Here is a 21,524-nt window from a genome sequence, read left to right on the forward strand (position 1 = left end):
ACTGCTATACTGATTATTCTGCCAGCGAGAACGCTGATATTTATACTTGCGAGATTGCGCAATCCTATTTCTCAACAAAAGATTTCGACAAACTGAAAAGTTATTTTTAGCATCTAACAATTACCCTTTCCAAAAGACATATCCAGAAACACAATGCAAGCTAAACTTATTTACAAACCCACGCAGCGCCGAACGAAAAGAACTCATTGTTGTTAAGGAAGAAAAACAACGCAAGCTTCTACTTGCTTTGCGTTCTTTCTCGTTGGGCCGAAACTGCGTTACAATGTTAACAAAGATAAAAGATAAAATGTACATTCAAAAGATTAAAACTCCAAATGAATTTATACGAGGGCTATTAAATATTAAAAAGATTTGCCAAAAATTTTTCAATCGTTACAAACACCTATGCAGGGGTAGTTCAAAGTAGACATTATATTTCTAAAACTTGACTTTGTTTACAAATGGTGGGTATTTTTTGTTTCAGGACATTGTGTTTTTTGTTCTTTTATTGGCCTTTGCAAACAGTTGCGATAATCATACAACAGCATTGAATGCTGTTGTAAACAACATTGTTTTCAGTACATTTCAAGCATTATGTTATGATCTGTGCCTTCTCTAATGAAAATGGCTGAAATTTATGAGCAAAATTGATATTCGATTTTGAACAAAAATTAAAGTTTACGATATTTTTTAGTACTGAAGTAATATAATATCAAAACTATATATTTGTTTAGATAAAACATATACATACAAAGTTTTGACAGAAAATATTTGAGATCTGCTACTGGTTTCTTCTAGTTAAAGCTCTTTGAAAATGGTCAATCATTTTTTTTAAATGGAGCCCATATACCTAAACTAACAAAAAAACTAAAAAAAAATAATTTTACAGCGTCAACTACCTGCAAAAAAAAATCGAGACTGATATTCATTGGATAACAGAATTACATCAAAGAAATATTTATTTTTTAATATACTATCATTATCATGCAATTATAATTATTGTATTTATTAATTACATCATGCGATGCGAATAGCATGGTAAGTCAAGGAAGACAGTAGGGAGGGGGGGGGGGAGGTGTACCCTTCATATGACATGGATAAAATATGGTATTGGGAATTCAAGTGTGGAAGGCAGTCGTGTCAAGATGAACATGCTGGTGGACTTCCAATGAAAGTTGTGACTGAAAAAATGATCAGTAAAGTCAATGATATTGTCATCGGTGACTGTCTATCAGATAATTAGCACAGATCTGTAAGATTTCATATGGTAGTGTACAGGCCATATTGACAGAATATTTGTACATAAAAAAATTCAGCGCGATGGGCTTTGAAAATGCTCACAGCAGATCAGAAGAGGAATCTTAAAGTGAAGAATCAGTCAGCAGCTTCTCTCCTTCATCAGAGCTGACAAAGAGAAGTTCATTCAAAGATGTTAACATGGGTGCACCACTTGGATCCCGAGTCAAAAATGCAAATCATGCAGTGGAAACACCATGGATCCCTAGCACCAAAGAAGTTCAAGATTCGACAGCCCCAAGGCAAGGTATCCGTATTTTGAGATGCAAAGGGCATACTGCTGGTGGAAAACCTTGAATACCGCACCACAGTCACAGGGAGTTACTATGCCAGCCCAATTGAAAAAGTACAAAATGATACCAAAACAGAGAGACAGGGAAAGATTGCCCGGGAGTAGGCCCTACCAGCATGACAATGCACTAGTTCACACATCCCAATTTGCAGTGACCGCAGTACACAAAGCACAATTTCAATTGGTTGATTGCCCACCATATTTCCCGGATATAGCCCCCTATTTCTAAATCTCAAAAAAAAACACCTGCATGGGAAGAGTTTCAGTAGTCATGGGACACTGTAAACATATGGTTTCAGGAGCAGTAAGAAGATTTTTTCCGTGCCACAAGCGAAGCCCTAGAGCACCTAGTGCAATCAAGTCACAGGGGACTGTTGAAAAATAAGAGTAATTAAATGGCCCTTAGACTTGGAATCCCACTCAACTGAGTTGTAGAATGATCACTTCACATGTAAAGATAACAACGAGAAGGGAAACCCAACAGTAATTGGCTGTTGGATAGGGAGAGAAAAGAAAGTATGTATCAGGGGTGAGCTTTTGAGTGATACTTACCATGTATTGACTAATGGATATACAGTTCTTTATCATAAAAAACAACAACATAAAAATGATGGTATAAATAATATATAATTATGGTACAATTGAGTAATAGATGTATTAATCCTAATAACTATCTACCAAATGCACCCCTCCCAAACAATGAAGTGTTAAAATCCAATAGACACTTATTGCAGCAGAGTTGTAGATAACATGTTCTAGTTCAATGCATGACTGCATTTTCTATATTATAAAGAGTGGTCACAAAGAGGGTGTAGCCCCCACTCCCCTTTAATTTGACACCATGATGCTTGATATGGACACATACTTGATAGTTTAGAGCCCAGAGACAGTCATTTTCATAGCACAGCCGAATTCTACAGAACACATTATGTCCTGCTGCTTTTATATACATTTCAGTTTTGTCGAAAGCGAGAGAAGTTTTCACTCAGATTATCCAAGAGTTGTAATTCTTTGGGAACCTTAGCTCATTCCATTACGATGAACAGTAGCCGCACGCAGACACTGCACTTACTGTGTGTATGACGCTGTTGTTTTATTGCCAACCCACTGCTTTTCCAGACAACTGTGTCATGTCTTGTTCTTCTTATTATTAAGACTCATGTCATATTAATTGATGTACAGGGTGTCCAAATAAAACCTCCCTGATTTTAAATTACAATTGTAAAGAAACTATTCGACAAAGAGCATTGCGGTGCCATGTAAAGCAACTCGATTTTTTTTAAGGACCTGAGTAATTAGCAACAATGACGACAGCACAAAAGAGAGTACAGTGTGGCATGGAGAAGCAAAATCAACAACAATCAGTCCAAAGACATTTCGGATGTGCATTTGAATGGGAGCCACCAGACGTAAATACAATTAAGGCTTGGTATGACGACAAGTTCCCAGCCACTGGGACTGTTAACCGACCGTCAGTTTCTTGCAGAAAGCACACTGATGAAATGATAGAGGTGATCAGGGAGGCCATCGAGAGAAGTCTGAGATCTCAGGACATAATCCCTCTGAAGATCTTCTTGTGGGGTTATGTAAAAGACAAGGTTTACAATTCACATGTACAGTACGGACACTTCTGGATTGTAAAAACCTCAATGACTTTCAATGAGATTATTACAACCCAGAAATGTCCGTGACTGTACGTGACCATCGTGATTTCTGCAGGAGACTTGAGAATGCCATCACCTACATCACTTGTAACATGCAAGTTCGCACATGGGTCGAGATCGAGTATTGGCTAGACATTTTGAGTGTTACGAAAGGAGCTTACATGATGCTGCAAACCACAAGGCTCTATGTTGAATAGTTTCCTCATGACCTTAATTTGAAATCAGGGAAGTTTCATGTGGACATCCTGTACTTTATTGTACTTAAGTACAACAAGAAGTATTCGCACGAACTACAACATTAGAGACTGTCGGCTACTTAACTCTAATAATGGTGCTAGCCCCTTCCTTTAAGAGGTACCATTTACTACACATATCTGTATTTCATAATTCCTTATTTCTATTTAGGCAGTTCGGAATTGATTGAGACTGTGTCCCATGTGACTATACGCCGTAATCAAGAACTAAAGAGAGAGTGGTGACCTTGGACTGTGAACCGCCGGAGTTTAATTTTTCTAGCTGCAGACAGCACCATGTGACAGGTATTTGTTTCTCATAGTGTAGTTGGAGTCATGGACAAGATGTTGCCAAGTGGAGGTGTATGATATCTGCATGGAAGGTGACTACAATGGTCAAAGGTGGATCACGTGGTTCCTGTGGAGAGAAAGTGTGCCTATAGCTATGATTCATAATTGGCTACAAGCAGTGTGTGGTGAATCTGCTCCAAGTTGTGCAACTGTGTTCCGCTGGGTTGCAGGTTTCACAGCAGGAAGTGCTGGTGTCAAGACAAGAACCAGCCTTGGATGTCATCACTCATCTCGAACCTCTGGCATGATTCAGGTCTGACATAGTAACGAACAACAGACACATGACTGTGGAGGCTCTACAGCAGCATGCAACCGGTATGGGAGGAGCGACAAATCAAATACTCACCAAGAACCTGAAGATGGCGTTTTCATAGTGGGTTCCTCATGACTCCTGCTCCCCCCCCAAAAAAAACAAACAAAAGATGCGCATATGAACTGTTGCAGGATCTCTTGGCTCTCCATGACAAAAAACCAGATAACTTTTTTGCTCGCTTAGTGATTGAAGATGAGTCATCCTTCATTTACGAAACACCCCAGAAAAGGCAGCAATCAATGGAATAGAAACACCACGGCAGTCCATGTCCAAAAAAAGCAAGATCGTCACTTTCATGTGGGAAGCAACTAGTGTCTGTTTTTTGGGATGCAGATGACATCCTGCTTTTGGACCAGCTGCCACAACATTCCAGGGTGAACAGTGGCACATACTGTCAACTTCTCTGCAGAGTGTAACGTGTAATTCAGAAACGATGACCAGGGAAATGGTAAAAAAAAAAATGTATCTCCTACTCGACTTCTGCACACACAATGGCAACACTGCAGCCACTGGATTGTTTTGAAACACCCTTCATATTCACCAGATTTGGCTCCTTTGGACTATGCACTCATTGATGCTATGAAAAGCCACTGAAGGGCAGGGTGTTTCAGGATGCAGAGGCCTTACATGCCATTGTCCACGAGTGGTATTGCCACACTCCATGGGAATGGTTCAAACAAGCACTCATGAAACTTCCACATCGTACGCGGCGATGCATTCAACTAGAACTAGAGGGAGGATATGTCCAGAAGGCCTGAAAGGTTCACAATCTAGCTTGTGTTTTTCCACCAATAATCAGGTCAGTCTCAATCAATTCCGAATGACCCAAGTATTTATGTTGGTTCCTTGTGAGAATTTGTTCTTAAATGGAGTCTTCCAAGATATATTTAAACTAATTATTTTCTATGAATATGCATGATGTAACCAACATATGTGGACACTATACACTGTGAATTTAGTGGCAAGCACAAAGAAATAAAACAAAACAGAATAAACAATTGAAAATAATTATGAACAGTATATGCTACTCCAATTTTTAAACAATAATGTCATTTAAAAAAATTCAATTGGTCAATGCACTATTTGCACATCATGAAAATAATGATCTGTTATATTCTATTCATTACTCAATGACTCACCTCTTCAATAATGAATTCACTGCTTAGGCTGGAGATGCTTTCTGCATAATCTGAAACACAAATAAATAGTTTTAATGTTGATACACTAAATATCGACATACACATTCATCAGGTTTAAATCTTATTACCAACTAGCTGATTGCCCGGGTATTTATTTATCACAATCTTCTATTACACAAGAATATAATGAATTCCAACTATAGTGTAAAATGAACTTGGAGTTCAACGGCATTGGGAGTGTCACTATTCATCTTAGCGACCCCCAAAACTATGGATTCCACACTAATATTGGTTGTTTTACATGTCACCCCCTTCCCACCCCCCACCCCTAGGGGTGTCTTGGAGTTGAATGGCATTGGGAGTGTCACTATTCATCTTAGCGACCCCGAAAACTATGGATTCCACACTAATATTGGTTGTTTTACATGTCACCCCCTTCCCACCCCCCACCCCTAGGGGTGTCTTGGAGTTGAATGGCATTGGGAGTGTCACTATTCATCTTAGCGACCCCGAAAACTATGGATTCCACACAAATATTGGTTGTTTTACATGTCACCCCCTTCCCAACCCACCCCTAGGGGTGTCTTGGAGTTGAATGGCATTGAGAGTGTCACTATTCATCTTAGCGACCCCGAAAACTATGGATTCCACACTAATATTGGTTGTTTTACATGTCACCCCCTTCCCAGCCCTAGGAGTGTCTTGGAGTTGAATGGCATTGGGAGTGTCACTATTCATCTTAGCAACCCCGAAAACTATGGATTCCACACTAATATTGTCATTTTTTATTATTTCTTTCCAGATTGTAAATCATACGTGTACCAAGTTTGGTTGAAATCGCTCCAGGCATTCGATAGTTATGCCGGAACAAACAAACACACACACATATACATCCATTTTTATATATATATAGGAAGGGTAAGTATTGAAAGTTACACAACTGTTTTTGAAATTTATATTGGAGAACATTCCACTAGTCATGTAAAATCTTAATTTTTCATGTACATATATGTATGTATGGAGATATACACACACACACACTGCACGGCATTCAAAACACTCTGTGGTGACGGGTTAGTACAGCACGCTATGACATCAGGTGTTTTGGGTTCAAATCCTGGATGGGCATTACCATTTGCTATTTCATCATATCATCACTCATCCTCATCTTCGTGATTAGCCAAAACTGGCAGAAAAGGAAAGAAAAATAACCAAAATCATCACTGAACAATGGAGACATTTTAGAATGAAGAATCTTGTATTTCAGTCCACCTATTCTTTGTCTTGGGACAGTTTTTAAATACAGTAGATGCTTCATGCAACATTGCAAGTACTATTAATCTTTTGAATTCGGCTCAGCTCTTAACAAGTGATGCTAGTGGCAACCCTGTTACGCGTTCCTGGAAGTTATGTCAGAGCGATTGTTTGCTGTGTTCTGTTGCATACATACAGGTTCGATTTTAAGCACTTATAGAGCAGAATCTGAGTCTCTGACAGATCACATACATTACTTTCAGTGTTAGTTTTGGTATCAGTTCCGATTGTTTTATGATTTTTTTTTTCCAAATTCTCCTAGCAGAAAAGAAAGTATAATTATTGTAGAATTTTGGAAATCTTCCTTAAAGTAATGAACACTGTTTTGATTCGAAACAAATCTATTTATGTTAAAAAAAAAAAAAAACGGTATGAATTTACAATACCGGAAGTATCTCAAATTGCTGTCAAATTCAGCATACTCACAAATTTTGGCCTCGTAATCATGAATCTGCAAGTTAAAAATTGGCGGGCACGTCTAGAAATTGCAAAATAACCTCGTCCTTTACCGCCATGCAATAACATGGAAACCATGTTCTGATATGAAGACGTCTTCCTAATGCCATCGTAAACATAGTTTTGAAACGCTAATCATTGCAAAAAATAGTTGTTTTCTTCTTAAATCAAGGGCGTTTACTCCGTTCACGGACCCATTTTTTCGACTTCTTTTGCAATTTCTAGACGTGACCGTCAAATTTTAATTGCAGATTCATGATTACGAGGCCAAAATTAGGGCAAGAATTTACAATACCGGACCCTTCTGTAATTTCTATGCTACAGCTTATACTCTCGAAATAATTAGTCACGATGATTTATCTGAGGTTAACATGTTGGGGTGAGGTGTAGAAATTGTTCATTAACATGTAGAAATTGTAAAATAAGCTTTTCTAATCTCGCAATGATTCTCTGTATACAAGATGGGAACCATATTTGTTAATATGAACAACTGACGTTTGCAATTAGTTACGCTGTCTACAGCGTTGCCACACTTGATTTCACACTTGGAGAGCATGGATCATGTAAGAATGGCGGAAGAGAACAGTAAAAAAGTTGTTGATTACAGGTAAGTTTGGCAACAATGCATCAATTGTAAAATTGAAGGATACGAAAATGGTGTCTTCGATGAAGAACGTTTTCCGTTAAAGTGCTACGAAAATAAGATCTTTTTTCAGTTTGTTATCACAATTAACGCAATACCACGGATAGCTCCACTGATAGGCAAGCATAGTTAAAATTTGGGGTCGTAGTAATGTCAGGAATGTATATTTCGTTTTTTAAGTATTGGAAACACAAAATCTTTCGGTAAATAATGAGCAATCGTGCATGTCTGTTCCCACCACGGACCACCCAATTTCGCTTATTTTGCAATTTCCATACATGACACCCAAATTTTAACTTCAAATTCGTTATTAGGAGGCCTCAATTAGTGAGTATGCGAAATATTACAAAAATCGGGGAGGGGTCCGGAATTGTAAATTCGCTCCAAAAAACTTGCATATAGGGACTTAAGGTAAAACTTCGGTATGGTCCCAACGGATTTCTTGATATTTACACAAGAAACTACTTACGGAAATGAGTTTCTGTAGCATTTAGAAGTTTGTGGAGGTATTTTCTTTCATCGTGCAATCTATTTCACCGGGAAATCATGTATTTTTGAACAGAAATATCAGTAAACTTTCTGTATCCGGAAAATGCCTGAAACTCGCTATTTATCTCACTTTCCATATTCCTACTTACGTATTCTGCATTGAGAAACATTGCTGAAGGTGGCATTTCGCTTTTTTCATGGAAATAATCTATATTTTCGACGTATGAAGTAAGTTTTGTTAGTTTCTTTTCCCTTTCATTTCCTTGCACTACGTGAACCAAATGTTGTGAATGTAACTCCCTGACAGTGTTTTAAACCACGCTGTTTTTAGCAAGAAGATGACAATTTTAACTATGTTTGCCTAATGTAACCTAACCTAACCTTGCCGTTCATGGTTTGTGGGTCTATTCATGAATTGGGGCTATCCGTGAATGGTTCGTGGGGATTTTTTGGTTAACAAGGCTGGAAACACTGCATACCTAATGATGGTGACCCACGCTAGTAAAGCTGTCTCGCCATATTGTGTATTATGCAAATGAAATAAGGAAGAGAAATAATTAATTGTAATGTGAAAAATTCAAATTATTATTTGTGAAAAAAGCAAAATACCACCTTGAAGAATCTTTCGCAATGCAGAATAGGTAAGTACGAATGTTAAAAGTGACGAAATGAATGAGTGAGAGGTGTTGGGACTGTGTCGAAGTTTTACCGAGACTTTATTTTAATGCTAGGAGAACCGAACCTGGCCTGCCTAACCGGTAACTGTTCAGATTGTTTTATGGTTCTTTTAAAATTCTCCTAGCAGAAAGTGTTAAGTATCGTACAATTTTGGATACCATTGTCACACGAAATTTGAACCTTCCTTAATCTCAATTATTTGCAAAAATATTTAATCGTAATAATTGAGCGGTCGACGTTTTAGATCTTCAATTGAACATGTTTTAAAGAACCCGGTCTCTGGCAGCATGTGAGATCATCCACGTATTTTTTCTCGCGTGACCCACGAAAGGTTACAACGTCTGTACATGTAAGTTGTCACGTAGACATGGATCCTTTAGTACCCCTCTTTAAAGAGTAGGTCCAGCCTATACTGACCTTTGCATAAAGTGCATAGTACTACTTCCGTATAGTCATTTTTAACATTCGTACTTACCTATTCTGCATTGCAAAATGTTCTTCAAGGTGCTATTTTGATTTTTTCATGAAAAAAGTTCAATTTTTAACATAAAGAGTAATTATTAAACCATTGACGTTAGCCCCACGAACCTTCATGGGAATGAGGTATGCCTACGAGGTTAGGTTAGGCTCCATTAGCACTCAATTCGTTCAATTTAGCATATACGGACAACATTGTTTTTTATCGATGAAAGAAAATACCAAAAATAACTTCTAAATGCTACAGAAACTCATTTCGGCCCAAGTTCCTTTTGTTTTATTGTGATTTCATCATGCTACAAATGCAATTTTTACATGGTTTGATTTCGATGTACGTTTGTTAACACATACTGCGGAGTTTTAGCGATTACCTAAGATTCTGTTCAATATGTGCTTTCGTGGTTAGATTAGGCAGCTTAGGTTTGGTTCCCTTAGCATTAAAATAAGGTCCTTAAATGCATTCTACTAAGGTTAACATTCACTTCTACATTCATTCCCACGCTTCTACAACATTTACTGTCTCTTGTCGACAGAGAATATCTTGTCCATGAGAAGTGCGTAAGGTAATTTTCGGTAACACTTTACTATACCGGAGATGGATTTCTTCAAATTTACAGGAGAAAGTACGGTACTACTTTACTATACCAGAGACACCTATCAATGATTTATTTCGCAATTTTTTACATTGCTAACGTACTATTCTGCATTGCGGAACATTTATTTAGGTGAAATAATGAATTTCTAACGAAAATAATGTCTACTTCTTACATTAACGAGTACTTACTGTTGTTCCTTATTTCGGACAACATCGGAATTAGAAATTCCACGGCATCTTCCACACCCGGCAACAACTTCGCGACGTATCCTCGACATGTCATCTTGTAGCAGCAGCAATAGCGTGTCGGAAATAGATTTTCGTAGAAAACCACATGCATTACTTAAATTTACAGGAGAAAGTAATTACGCAAATCATTTTCTGTAGCGTTGTTGATGTTCGGGAATGTAGTTTTGATCCATTTTAATGGGAATGCATATGGTTTTCTACGAAAATCTATTTCCGACGTGCTATTGCTGCTGCCGCCATTTGCTTTCTGCACGAGATGATTTGTGGGAAATAAGGAACAACAGTAAGTTCTCGTTAATGTAAGAAATAGACATTATTTTCGTTAGAAATTTATTATTTCACATAAATAAATGTTCTGCAATGCAGAATAGTACGTTAGCAATGTAAAAAATGGAGTGAATTTACAATATAGAGAAAGTCTCCAATTTTGTTAATTTTCGGTATACTAACCAATTTTGACCTCCTAATCACGAATCTGTTGAAAAAAAACGAGGGTCACGTCTGAAAATTTGAAAAAAAGCCGATTGATTTTTTTTATATATAGGAGTATATGCGTAGTTTTACGAACAAAAATGTAATCTCCTGTCATTGTGTCCAATCACGCCGTTGTTTTACAAGAAAATGATTTATGATGTTCAATTCTAGTACGATCCCTATTTTTTCGATGAATTTAGGGGTGAAATGAGCGTTAATGGAACCTAACCTAACCTCGTTTTCACCAAAATGTACAATTTCCAGACGTGACCCCCGGTTTTTTACAACAGATTCATGATTAGGAGGCCAAAATTAGTTAGTATACCGAAAATTAACGAAATTGGAGACTTTCTCTATATTGTAAATTCTTACCTAAAAAATTGCGAAATAAATCATTGATAGGTGTCTCCGGTATAGTAAAGTAGTACCTAATTTTCAAGTTGTTTTTTCAACATAAATAACTTTTTTCGAGACCAAACAGTGCTCATTACTTTAAGGTTCAAATTTCGTGTGACAATGATTTCCAAAATTCTACGACAATTAGTCTTTGTGCTAGGAGAAATCATAAAACAATCGGAACTGTTACCTTCATTTCGATAAGTAGTTTCTTACGGAAGTGTTACCAATAGCGTTAAACAAACTTTGCCGAACAAATACATACCACTGTCACCAGGCAAGTCATCATCAGCATTCCATTCATTTGCTAATGGGTCGAATTTCTTTGTTACTAACGAACTTAGTCTCTCTTCAAAAGATGTCAATTCCTCTTCCTTGCCTTGTGCGTTGATGATTTCATTCTCCAATTGTGCAATATTTTTCCTTGCATTTTTCTTTATGTTTTCGTAACATTTTCTTAACTGCTTTTCTACCCTCTTTGTCACGCCACTTTTGGAATTGAAAGCTTGGGTGATTAGATACCATGCTCTATTCTTTTTCCTTTGCATTTCTAAACTGGGTTTCTTAGAATCAACAATATCTTTATACTTCTGTGCCAGGTTAAATACAAGTCTTCTTTCACGCTCTGTATAATTTGCACCTCGACTCTTTTTTACCCCCATCATCGTCTTCAAATCATAACATACCTTTAGACTCTCTCCGAAATGTCTTATCCACCACAGTTCATAACGTAAGAATCGGACGATTTTCAATGGGAAATATATTAGTTCAAAACAAATAATAAGGACGAACCACAGACTGGTGGAACTAACTTGCTCAACACAGCATGTACATCAACACTGACAATCACAGACTAACATACAAAGCACAGACTAGAACAAAGTTAACATTATGACACAGATTCGAAGAAACAGTAAATTCAAAGGCAACTGTCTGCTGCCACGTTCTTTTTCCGCTAGAATCTCAAAAGAAGAAGAAGAGGCCAGGCCAATCATATGATGCGTAACAAAATGTGGGCGTGTACAACACTGAACGAGAGAACACGTGATTCAAGATGGCGAAACTAGAGTCGACGGCGTAATGAGCTCCTGCTCTCTCTCTCTCTCTCTCTCTCTCTCTCTCTCTCTCTCTCTCTCTCTCTCTCTCTCTCTCTTTGTCATGCGTAAGAAAGTGGTCCGTCTCTCCTAGGAAGCCAATGTTTAGGGTGACATGATTTCCGTTCTGTAATATTGATTGATTTAGTTTATTTTACTTCGCTTTTCTGCCACTTTTGGCTAATCGCGAAGATGAGGGTGAGTGATATGCTGAAATTGATGAAGGGACACTCACAAACACTCATGGGTCGACCGGCATTCGAACTCGGGATCCCTGTAGCGCGAGTGCTAACCACTCCGCCATGGAAGCCAGCTTTAACAAAAATTAAGTAAACAATGAACTTTCTTCCATTCCGCTCCTAAAATGCATGTACCATGTGAGTTGAGTTGAGTTGGGAGTTTTAAGTCCACTTTATGCACAGTAATGCTAATCGGGACTGGACCTACAGTTTAAAGTGGGATCCGAACCACTTGTGCCTCTACCGGGTATCGAACCCGGGATGTACCATTTGATTTTAACTAAATCTGGGACTAATTATTAGAAAAGAACGTATCTCATTGAGTTTTGAGTTGTTGTTTTTTTTATTTTATGCACAGATAGGCTAATTGGGACTGGATTTACAGTTTAATGTAACTTCGTTCTACCATCCTGCCCAGCGACTCTGCAAACTACTCTTTTGCCACTTGATGTTGACTAACGCCACGTCATACCCAGAGACTCTTGTGTGTGCTAATATTTGTTATCAGTCAGACTCATTTCAATGGCCAATAACCCCCTTCCCCCTCCGCTCTCCTCCAAGTAACTTTCCCTGCATTCATGATGTGTGATTTGATTTATTTTCATCATATTTGTGTAATGCATTTGTAATATCGGACATGTCAATGAATAGAGCAACGTGGGGCATATTATTGAGCAAAGAACTAGGTACATGACCTTCAATGACCCCTGAGAGACAATAGACGTATTAGAAGTTCCAGAATGAACCTGACTGACTTCCCAGCGATCTCCACATGAGTGCCTCTTTAGTCGAGCTGCGAACCATCATATTATCTTGAAACAGGCATGTAGGAAGCACAGTAGACCTACTACAGCACATTGTAAAAAGAGTGGAGAGGGATGAATACACGAGACAAGACTGGTTCTGCAATTGTTATTTTACGTTGCTTTTCTTCCTGTTTAGGTTAATCGCGACGAGGACGAGTGAGTGTTGATATGATGAAATTGATGAACATTTACAAAGAGCAATCATGCCCAGGCTGGGATTCGAACCCGGGACCCCTGGCCTCATAGCGCGATGTGCTAACCACTAAATCGCGGAGGGTCGGCACGAGACAAGAATTGGATGGTAAAATGGAAAATGAAACCAAACAAAAATATGTTTGTAAAAAGGTTTCATTTAGGTAGAACTTAGAGGGAAAAATTAAAACAAGTAATCAAGCAAGCAAAGCAGCACCGGAAAACATAGGTGCCGATTGTTAGCGATATTAGGGGGGCAAAGTTAAGCGAAGTATGAATACCAATTTCTTTCCGCGTGCGAGTAGGTAGCTACACTGAAAACATAAAAACATGTATCAGCAGGGCCGGATTAACCTATGGGCAACTGGGTCAATTGCCCCGGAACCCCCACCAAAAGGAAGCTGTGAAGGGCCTCCACCAAAAATAATATTTTATCCAAATGGCTATGCTTGTGAAAAATTACATAAGAAGTTATTTTAAAAATAAAAATAAAACTTCAATATTGTCGTATGTCTACACTCTTCTGGATCAAATTGTAGCACAGCTCTCAGTCGATCTGTTTGTAGATATATGAAACTCAATATACTTTATACCATGGATTGAATTGGCTGTGGTGTGGAAATAAGGCACACTTATTCAAACAACCAATTCTCAGATGCGATAAATATAATAAATAATCCTACGAAGTACATAACTTTCTTTCGTTAATAACATCGTATTACAACTGTGAGTTTTTCTAGGGAAAAAAATGTAGAGATACTAGCGCTTTCTCAAAAATGAAATTAGTGAAAAACAGGCTTCGTGCTGCCATGGGACAGGATCGCTTATCCAATCTTTGTTTATTAAGCATTGAACATGAACTTCTTCGTGAATTGGACTTCGATGATATAGTAGATGAATTTTCGGCGAAAAAGGCAAGAAAAGTGTGTCTACTATAAGTGTTAAGCCTTTGGGAATTTTCTTGAAGAAAGTGTAGTTACTACAGTTTCCAGAATGAACCTGTCGGCAGTTGTCCAGTAGATGGACCGTGCATATGTAGTGACATATTTACTCTTAATTGTAAATAATATCATTTATAATAAATTATGTACGTAAGTACAGTCTACTGCTCAGTTCTCTGTTTCCGTCTGAACCCCCTTAGTATTTACTATATATTGTAGTTACGGTGTTCACTCTTCATAATATGCTGTAGACATTTAGACCCAGAATTTTACTGCTGCTATAGCGTTACAATTTTCGTCCTGTAACTTTGTTTTACTGCGCTATTCTCCCTGTAAACCTATCTGCGATATGTTCGACTGTGAATGACTACCGATTCTAAAATCAGGTCTACCATTTCAACTGCTGAAAATTGGTGGTTAACATATTGGCTGAGTCTGCTGTCACGCACGTGTCAGCAGTAAGAATAAGCGTCAAATTTGCTCCTGCCACGTAATTCGTCTGCTAAAAGGATGTTACAAATCTTAAGAACAGATGAAGATGAGAGAAATGCAAGTTTATGATTAGTGGGAATGAATGTACAGGTAATTTAGAACCTGTTTCTTTAGAAAGCATTTAGCGATATTATTTTAATGTTAACAGAACCTAACCTAACTACGAGAGCATTTAGGTTTATTATTAGAAGAATGCTGAGGGACCTAATCTTAAAACATTTTGTGAAAGTAATCGCTACAACTTCACAGTATGTGTTACAGACGTAATTGCATATATAGCATGACGAAATCACGATAAAACAAAGACCGAGTCTGCTGCCACGCGCATCTTTTTTGAGGTTCCAGCAGAAAAAGAACGTGGCAGCAGACACTACCTAATATTTATTGAGCTAATAAAGCTCCTAGTAAAAAATAATAAAAAAATGGGGGGCCCCACAAAACATTTTGCCCAGGGGCCTCCACAAACCTTGATACGGCCCTATGTATCAGGGTACATCGAACTTTATTAGCTAGATAACAGTAACGCCCTCGCCTTGCAATCAGGGGGTCCCGGCTTCGATACTCGATGCAGGCACATAGTGGTTCGGATCCCACTATAAACTCTAGGTCCAGTCCTAATTAACCTTACTGAGAATAAAGTGGACTTCAAATAAACAAAAGCGGGCGGCACGCGTATTTTTTCAAATGTTTGTTATTCATCGTATAAGTACCGGGTGTCCCAGAAGTCTTTCCCTGATTACAAACTTTATTCATATCCGCTATATGCAATGTAGAGATGTGAAAGTGGTGCCAAAATATTGGAAAACTAACCAAGTTTATTTGTTGCAGGTTTCAGTAATTGGCTGTAGTGTAGCAGTGTCAGTGCCAAGGAATCCGGAATTAATGCTCTTGACATCGGGTGGCATCTTTCCATACAATGTTTCTTGGACTTGACAGGATTTGGGAATGAAGATAAATTCCATTTTATAAATACCAACTTATTGATGGCAGATATTCTAGACGAAAGAATTCTGTACATTTGAAAGTTCCTCTGCATTGTTATTGGTGACCGGATCTCGTGATACCAGAGGACATGCTGAGCTTTTTCCTGATTTGTGAACATTTCCGGTTTTCTGGGCACTGACACTGCTACACTACAGCCACGTTACTCAAACTTGCAAAAAAAAAAAAAAAAAAAAAAAACTTGGTTAGTTTTCCAACATTTTGGCACCACTTTCACATCTCTACCTTGCATAGGCTATAGCGGATATGAATAAAGTTTGTAATCAGGGAAAGACTTCTGGGACACCCGTACCTATAACACTGCCACTTCCAGTATAAATAAAACCAACATTGCTACGTAATCTTGATTAAATAACAACAGTGGCATATTTCAGCAGAACATATACTTTCAACTTCTAATCGACTTTTCCGAATGTGGATATTCTTGAATCACAATTTTCAGTGCAACCTTTCATTACTTTCTTAGTGCCACATATATCAAGATTCTCCTTATGCAGTTGAAACCGTGCTACAGAGATAATACGCTTTGGGTCACCGTACTTCATTAGTAGTTCTTGAAGCGATGCAAAGGATTGAAGCTACTTGCAGCCTCGGAAGAAGTTTTTCTTTTTATTGTTCGACATAAAATCTTATCTGCTCTGTCACGTAACCATTTTCAAATTGATAGTACGTGTAATATATCCCACTAGAGTAAGCTATTTTGCAGTACATAAATAAAAATTAACAAATAGTTCCGTTTAGTCAGTCAGGGTCTTTTACAATCTCTTTTTCGTTATTTCATGGCAGGAGTGGATAATGAATTTTCCATCTGGAGGAGTGTAAGTTCATATTTCGGGGGTGTAAGAGTAAGTTTTGAATCAAGGTTACCCATAAATTTAGCCCTGGTGAAACGTTATAGGGGATGTTGAGGAACTTCTTGAGGGTGACTGCGTGATGTTTGATAAATTTTAATTTTGTGGGTGGAGGGGATACCAATAAATTCTTGTGAAGCATGGAGATGTAAATGAGAGGTACAAGTTGATCCTTTTTCTATGGTTGAAAGTTTTGTACACAAGTGGAATGCATTTGTTCTGTGATCATGCAAAGCATGGTGCGAAATCCTGTGAGGGATTTCCCCTCACCAATAATTTTGTCCTAAGATATTTCCAAGAATTTCGTGGGGAGAATTTTTCTTATTACAAAAAAAAAATAAAAAATAAGCAATTAGTCTTCATTTCAAATACTTTACTAAGAATAATATTGATAACGCACACAAAGTAGTGTGTTTGGAAGAATGACACAATGTTTGCTACATTCCAACTGCAAATTATTTATCAGTATCTGCAAAAATAAAATGCGGATAACGATTACGTGAAATGGGTGAAAGGACAATCACAAACACAAATAGACAACCCAACATGAGTCCCACCACGGAGGATTATCCTGGTTACAGGTCTAGGTGCCAGAGCCTCGTTAGTCTGCAAAATGCAGTCCAGGGTGTAGTGGAGAACGGGGCCAATTGTAACGCGGATCAAATGCAGCGTTCGTTACTGTGCTTCTCTCGTGAGGCATCTGCAGAAAGAAGAACTGAGTCGTGAGTGTCTCATGTGGAGGCGTTGCCTATGTCATGATTACTACAGCTATTACTCGCATTTTCTCCAAATTTCAACATGTAAGTAAAAACTTAAAGCACTGCTTTATTGTTCAATAGTACTTTCTCGATGTCGTCTTATCAAGGTTTGTCTATACCATTGCAATACGCCTTATTTTATTTATTTGTTAATATAGATATGAATTTCTGGTGTCGTGGTCGTGGTTAGTAGCTGCAAGCCCGCAAACAATATGGCGTCAAGCCGGCCCCCGTGACGGAGTGGTTAGCATATCGTGCTACGAAAGCCAGGGGTCCCGGGTTCGAATCCCGGCCTGGGCAGGATGTTTGTAAGTTGATTGATTGATTGATTTGTTATTTTAAGTCCACTTTATGCACAGTAAGGCTAATCGGGACTGGACCTACAGTTTAAAGTGCGCCATCGGGGAGGCCAGGATGTTTGTAAGTGTCCATTCATCAATTTCATCATATCATCACTCATCCCCATCTTCGCAAATTAGCCAAAGTGGCGCAAAAGGCGAAGCAAAATAAAGCAAATTAATCAATCAATCAATATGGCGCAGGTGGGCCAAAGGTAACATTTAATTGTGACAGTTGTAACACTGTTAGAATTGCCCCTTGTCCTGTCCATTTCCCATTTAAAATATTCGCTTGTTTTGTAATATAAAACATAGGTAGTACAAAATTTTGAAATATTACATTCTATTTGATTGAGAATGGTAAGAGGTAGAAAAATAACAATAACATAAAATAACAATGAAAAAACTGTAAAGTTAGTTCTGGAACACAATGTTTCAATCACACACTATTTGTCATGTGACATTGACCCGTTTAGTAAGAAGAAAAAGGGACAAAAATGGAGTTTACACCTTTGAGTTTACGTGGACTTTTGTAGCCAGAGTATCATGTATGTGTATTGCATAAGGCAATAATGAGGAAAGGAGAGACTGAGAGAAAGATACCGTGATAGAAAGTTAAAGAGCAAGAGCATAATGAAAATGGGGGGAGAAAGTGAGAGAAAGATGACGAAACAGAAAGAGATAGGGAGGTAGAAGGAACAAACTGATATATATATATATATATATATATATATATATATATATATATAAACACACACACACGTACATACATGTATGTATGTATACTATGTGTGTGTGTGTGTGTGTGTGTGTAAAAATAGAAATATGCTGTTTATAGCTGTTGTAAGACAAATAAAAACAATAATTATAATGATGCAGATTCCTCATGAATTTATTATCATTGTCGGAAATAATTTTAAATGTATTTGTCATAAGACGTAGGTAAGGTAACCGATTAACATTAGACCATTGCAACTATCATTTCTGGATCCGCTCTGCTACTGTTACGTAGGCAACGCACATTCCAGGAAAAAGTGAAGTGCTGTTTTGAAGGGAAAATGACGGTTTGAACAATGTCATCTCCTATTCAGATGAGTGCAAAGTCAAAATTCTTAATAGTGCACAACTGTTAGAAGAGGAAGTTAGTAAAAAGGGGAATAATAATGGGGATGAGTGATGATATGATGAAGGGACACCCACAAAGAAAACCCATGTCCAGACCGAGATTTGAACTAGGGACCCCTAGCGTCGTAACGTGCTGTGCTAATCACGCTACCGTGGTGCACACAGGTGACGTAGGCAACCGGTTGGAGACACAAGAAAAACTTTCAATATTAATTTTCAATATTTTACCTTGTATAAAGATACATGTTAATTTTTAAACACGTTTGATTAATTTCAAACGAGGGAAACGTTTTCATCATTCACGAGTGTTATTGGAACTGTTAGCATTATCCTGTTATAGCTATTAGAGAACGGATTTTGTAGTACATATAAGTATAAACTGTAATACTTGGATGGAAACTGCACGCAATACTCTTTCAAACGATAATGACTTATGGCCAGGCATGGATCCACGGGGAGGGCGATAGGGGCGATTGCCCCTCCCAACTGCCAGGCTTTTAGATATATTATTATGCCTAATATTTTTGAAGATTCAAATGATTACCAAGTTTAACATATCTGATCGTTCAGTTTACTGTAGCAGGAATTATGATAACGACAATAAAAGATATCTATTCCAGCCTTGGAATCCTATTTTTGCAAAACAATAAGTCTAGTTTCTAGAACTAGGTTCCTGTTTATAGTATGATATCTCGCTTATATAATACAGAGCAAGTGTAGGTTAGAATTGATTCTGGGTGAGGTGAGATACCCGACTGAAATTCGCCCCTCCCAACTGTAACTTCTGGATCTGGATTAGGGATGCCCAGATCCGGATCAGGTTGGTTCCGGATCCTAAGGATCCGGATCCAAAAAATTTTCGGATCCGGAATTTTCAGATCCGGATCCGGTACTTTTGGATCCGGATCCGGAATTTTCGGATCCGGATCCGTTTTGTCATCCCACATGGAAAGTAAGAATAACACACATATATATAGTGTGTGTGCGCGCGTGCGCGATTTGTAATTAATTAATACACTTACAAGGGAGGTGTAAGTCTCCCCCTCCGATTTCCATGAAACGTGGCAGGTGTATAGAGGCCCCCCCTCCTCAAATATCAAGATTAGGAGAAATTGAAGTGGGGATCTGACCCCGAAACCACGTAAATATGGCATAGGAAGAAACAGGGGGCATAGGGCCTCTCTAGACTCCTGTCAAATTTCATGGGAATCGGAGGGGAACACAGGGGTCAGATGATCCCCACGTCAATTTGTCCTCATCTTGATATTTGAGGCGGGTTTTGCCCCCTAGAACAGATTTTTAGCCGAAACAAAAAACACGTATTTCTTCATTTGGGCCCGTTTATACACACACCTGACAAGTTTCATGAAAATCGGAGGGGGACACAGGGGTCAGATCCCCACTTCAATTTGTCCTCATCTTGACCATTGAGTGGGTTTTGCCTTGTACAACCGTCTTTTAGCCGAAACAAAAAACACGTATTTCTTCCTTTGGGCCCCTCTATACACCTGCGAAGTTTCATGGAAATCGAAGGGGAACACAGGGGTCAGATCCCCACTTCAATTTGTCCTCATCTTGACATTTGAGGGGAGGTTGCCCCCTAGAACAGATTTTTAGCCGAAACAAAAAACACGTATTTCTTCATTTGGGCCCGTTTATACACACACCTGCCAAGTTTCATGAAAATCGGAGGGGGACACAGGGGTCAGATCCCCACTTCAATTTGTCCTCATCTTGACCATTGAGTGGGTTTTGCCTTGTAAAACCGTCTTTTAGCTGAAACAAAAAACACGTATTTCTTCCTTTGGGCCCCACTATACACCTGCCAAGTTTCATGGAAATCGGAGGGGGACACAGGGATCAGATCCTCACTTCAATTTGTCCTCATCTTGACATTTGAGGGGGTTTTGCCCCTAAAACAGTTTTTTAGCTGAAACAAAAAAAACACGTATTTCTTCTATTGGGCCCCACTATACACCAGCCAAGTTTCATGGAAATCGGAGGGGGACACAGGGATCAGATCCTCACTTCAATTTGTCCTCATCTTGACATTTGAGGGGGTTTTACCCCCTAAAACCTTTTTTTAGCTGAAACAAAAAACACGTATTTCTTCCTTTGGGCCCGACTATACGATACGCCTGCCAAGTTTCGTGGAAATCGGAGGGGAACACTTAGATAACTTCCCTTCTTAGTCTTACACTTTGTAATTATATAACACTGCATATATTATAATGTTTTATTTTAATTTGTAGAACTGTAACTGTAGAACAATTGTATAATTTTTGTATAACATTTCTATCTTGTTATATGTGTTAAAAGTTTCATCCTGGAATGGAATGTCTCACATTTATGTGTGTTTTCATTTCCAATACATTCGAATGAATACATATTCGTTTCAATGGCACTTACAAAATCACCTCTGACATTTTATGTTAAACAAGTAAGATTATTTTTGTGCACGAGTGTGTTAGCCGATGCGTAGCAAAGTATTTTAGGAACACCACTTGAAAAAAATTCTTGTAGGACTAACTAATGAAAAATTTCGAAGATCATAATACCTTTTAAGGTGTGGTAATATTATAATGGGATTGAGATAGTTCCGGATGCGATCCGGATCGGATCCGGAT

The 21,524-nt window shown here is 38.3% G+C and overlaps 1 protein-coding gene across 1 annotated transcript in view; it reads right to left on the reverse strand.

The window, feature by feature from the left end:
* Positions 1-11,905, reverse strand: part of LOC145988439 (uncharacterized) — a 103,402-nt gene extending 91,497 nt beyond the window's left edge. Inside the window, exons 1-2 of the mRNA XM_083123331.1 lie at positions 11,325-11,905; positions 5,289-5,338 (exon numbers count right to left, since the gene is read on the reverse strand). Coding sequence (XP_082979457.1) covers positions 5,289-5,338; positions 11,325-11,724 — 450 coding nt within the window. The 5' untranslated portion in view covers positions 11,725-11,905. The remainder of the gene's footprint in view (positions 1-5,288; positions 5,339-11,324) is intronic.
* Between the last annotated feature and the right edge of the window lie 9,619 nt (positions 11,906-21,524).

The sequence above is a fragment of the Lepisma saccharinum genome, chromosome 5 (assembly GCF_977018435.1).
Source record: "Lepisma saccharinum chromosome 5, izLepSacc3.1, whole genome shotgun sequence".
NCBI lineage: Eukaryota > Metazoa > Arthropoda > Insecta > Zygentoma > Lepismatidae > Lepisma > Lepisma saccharinum.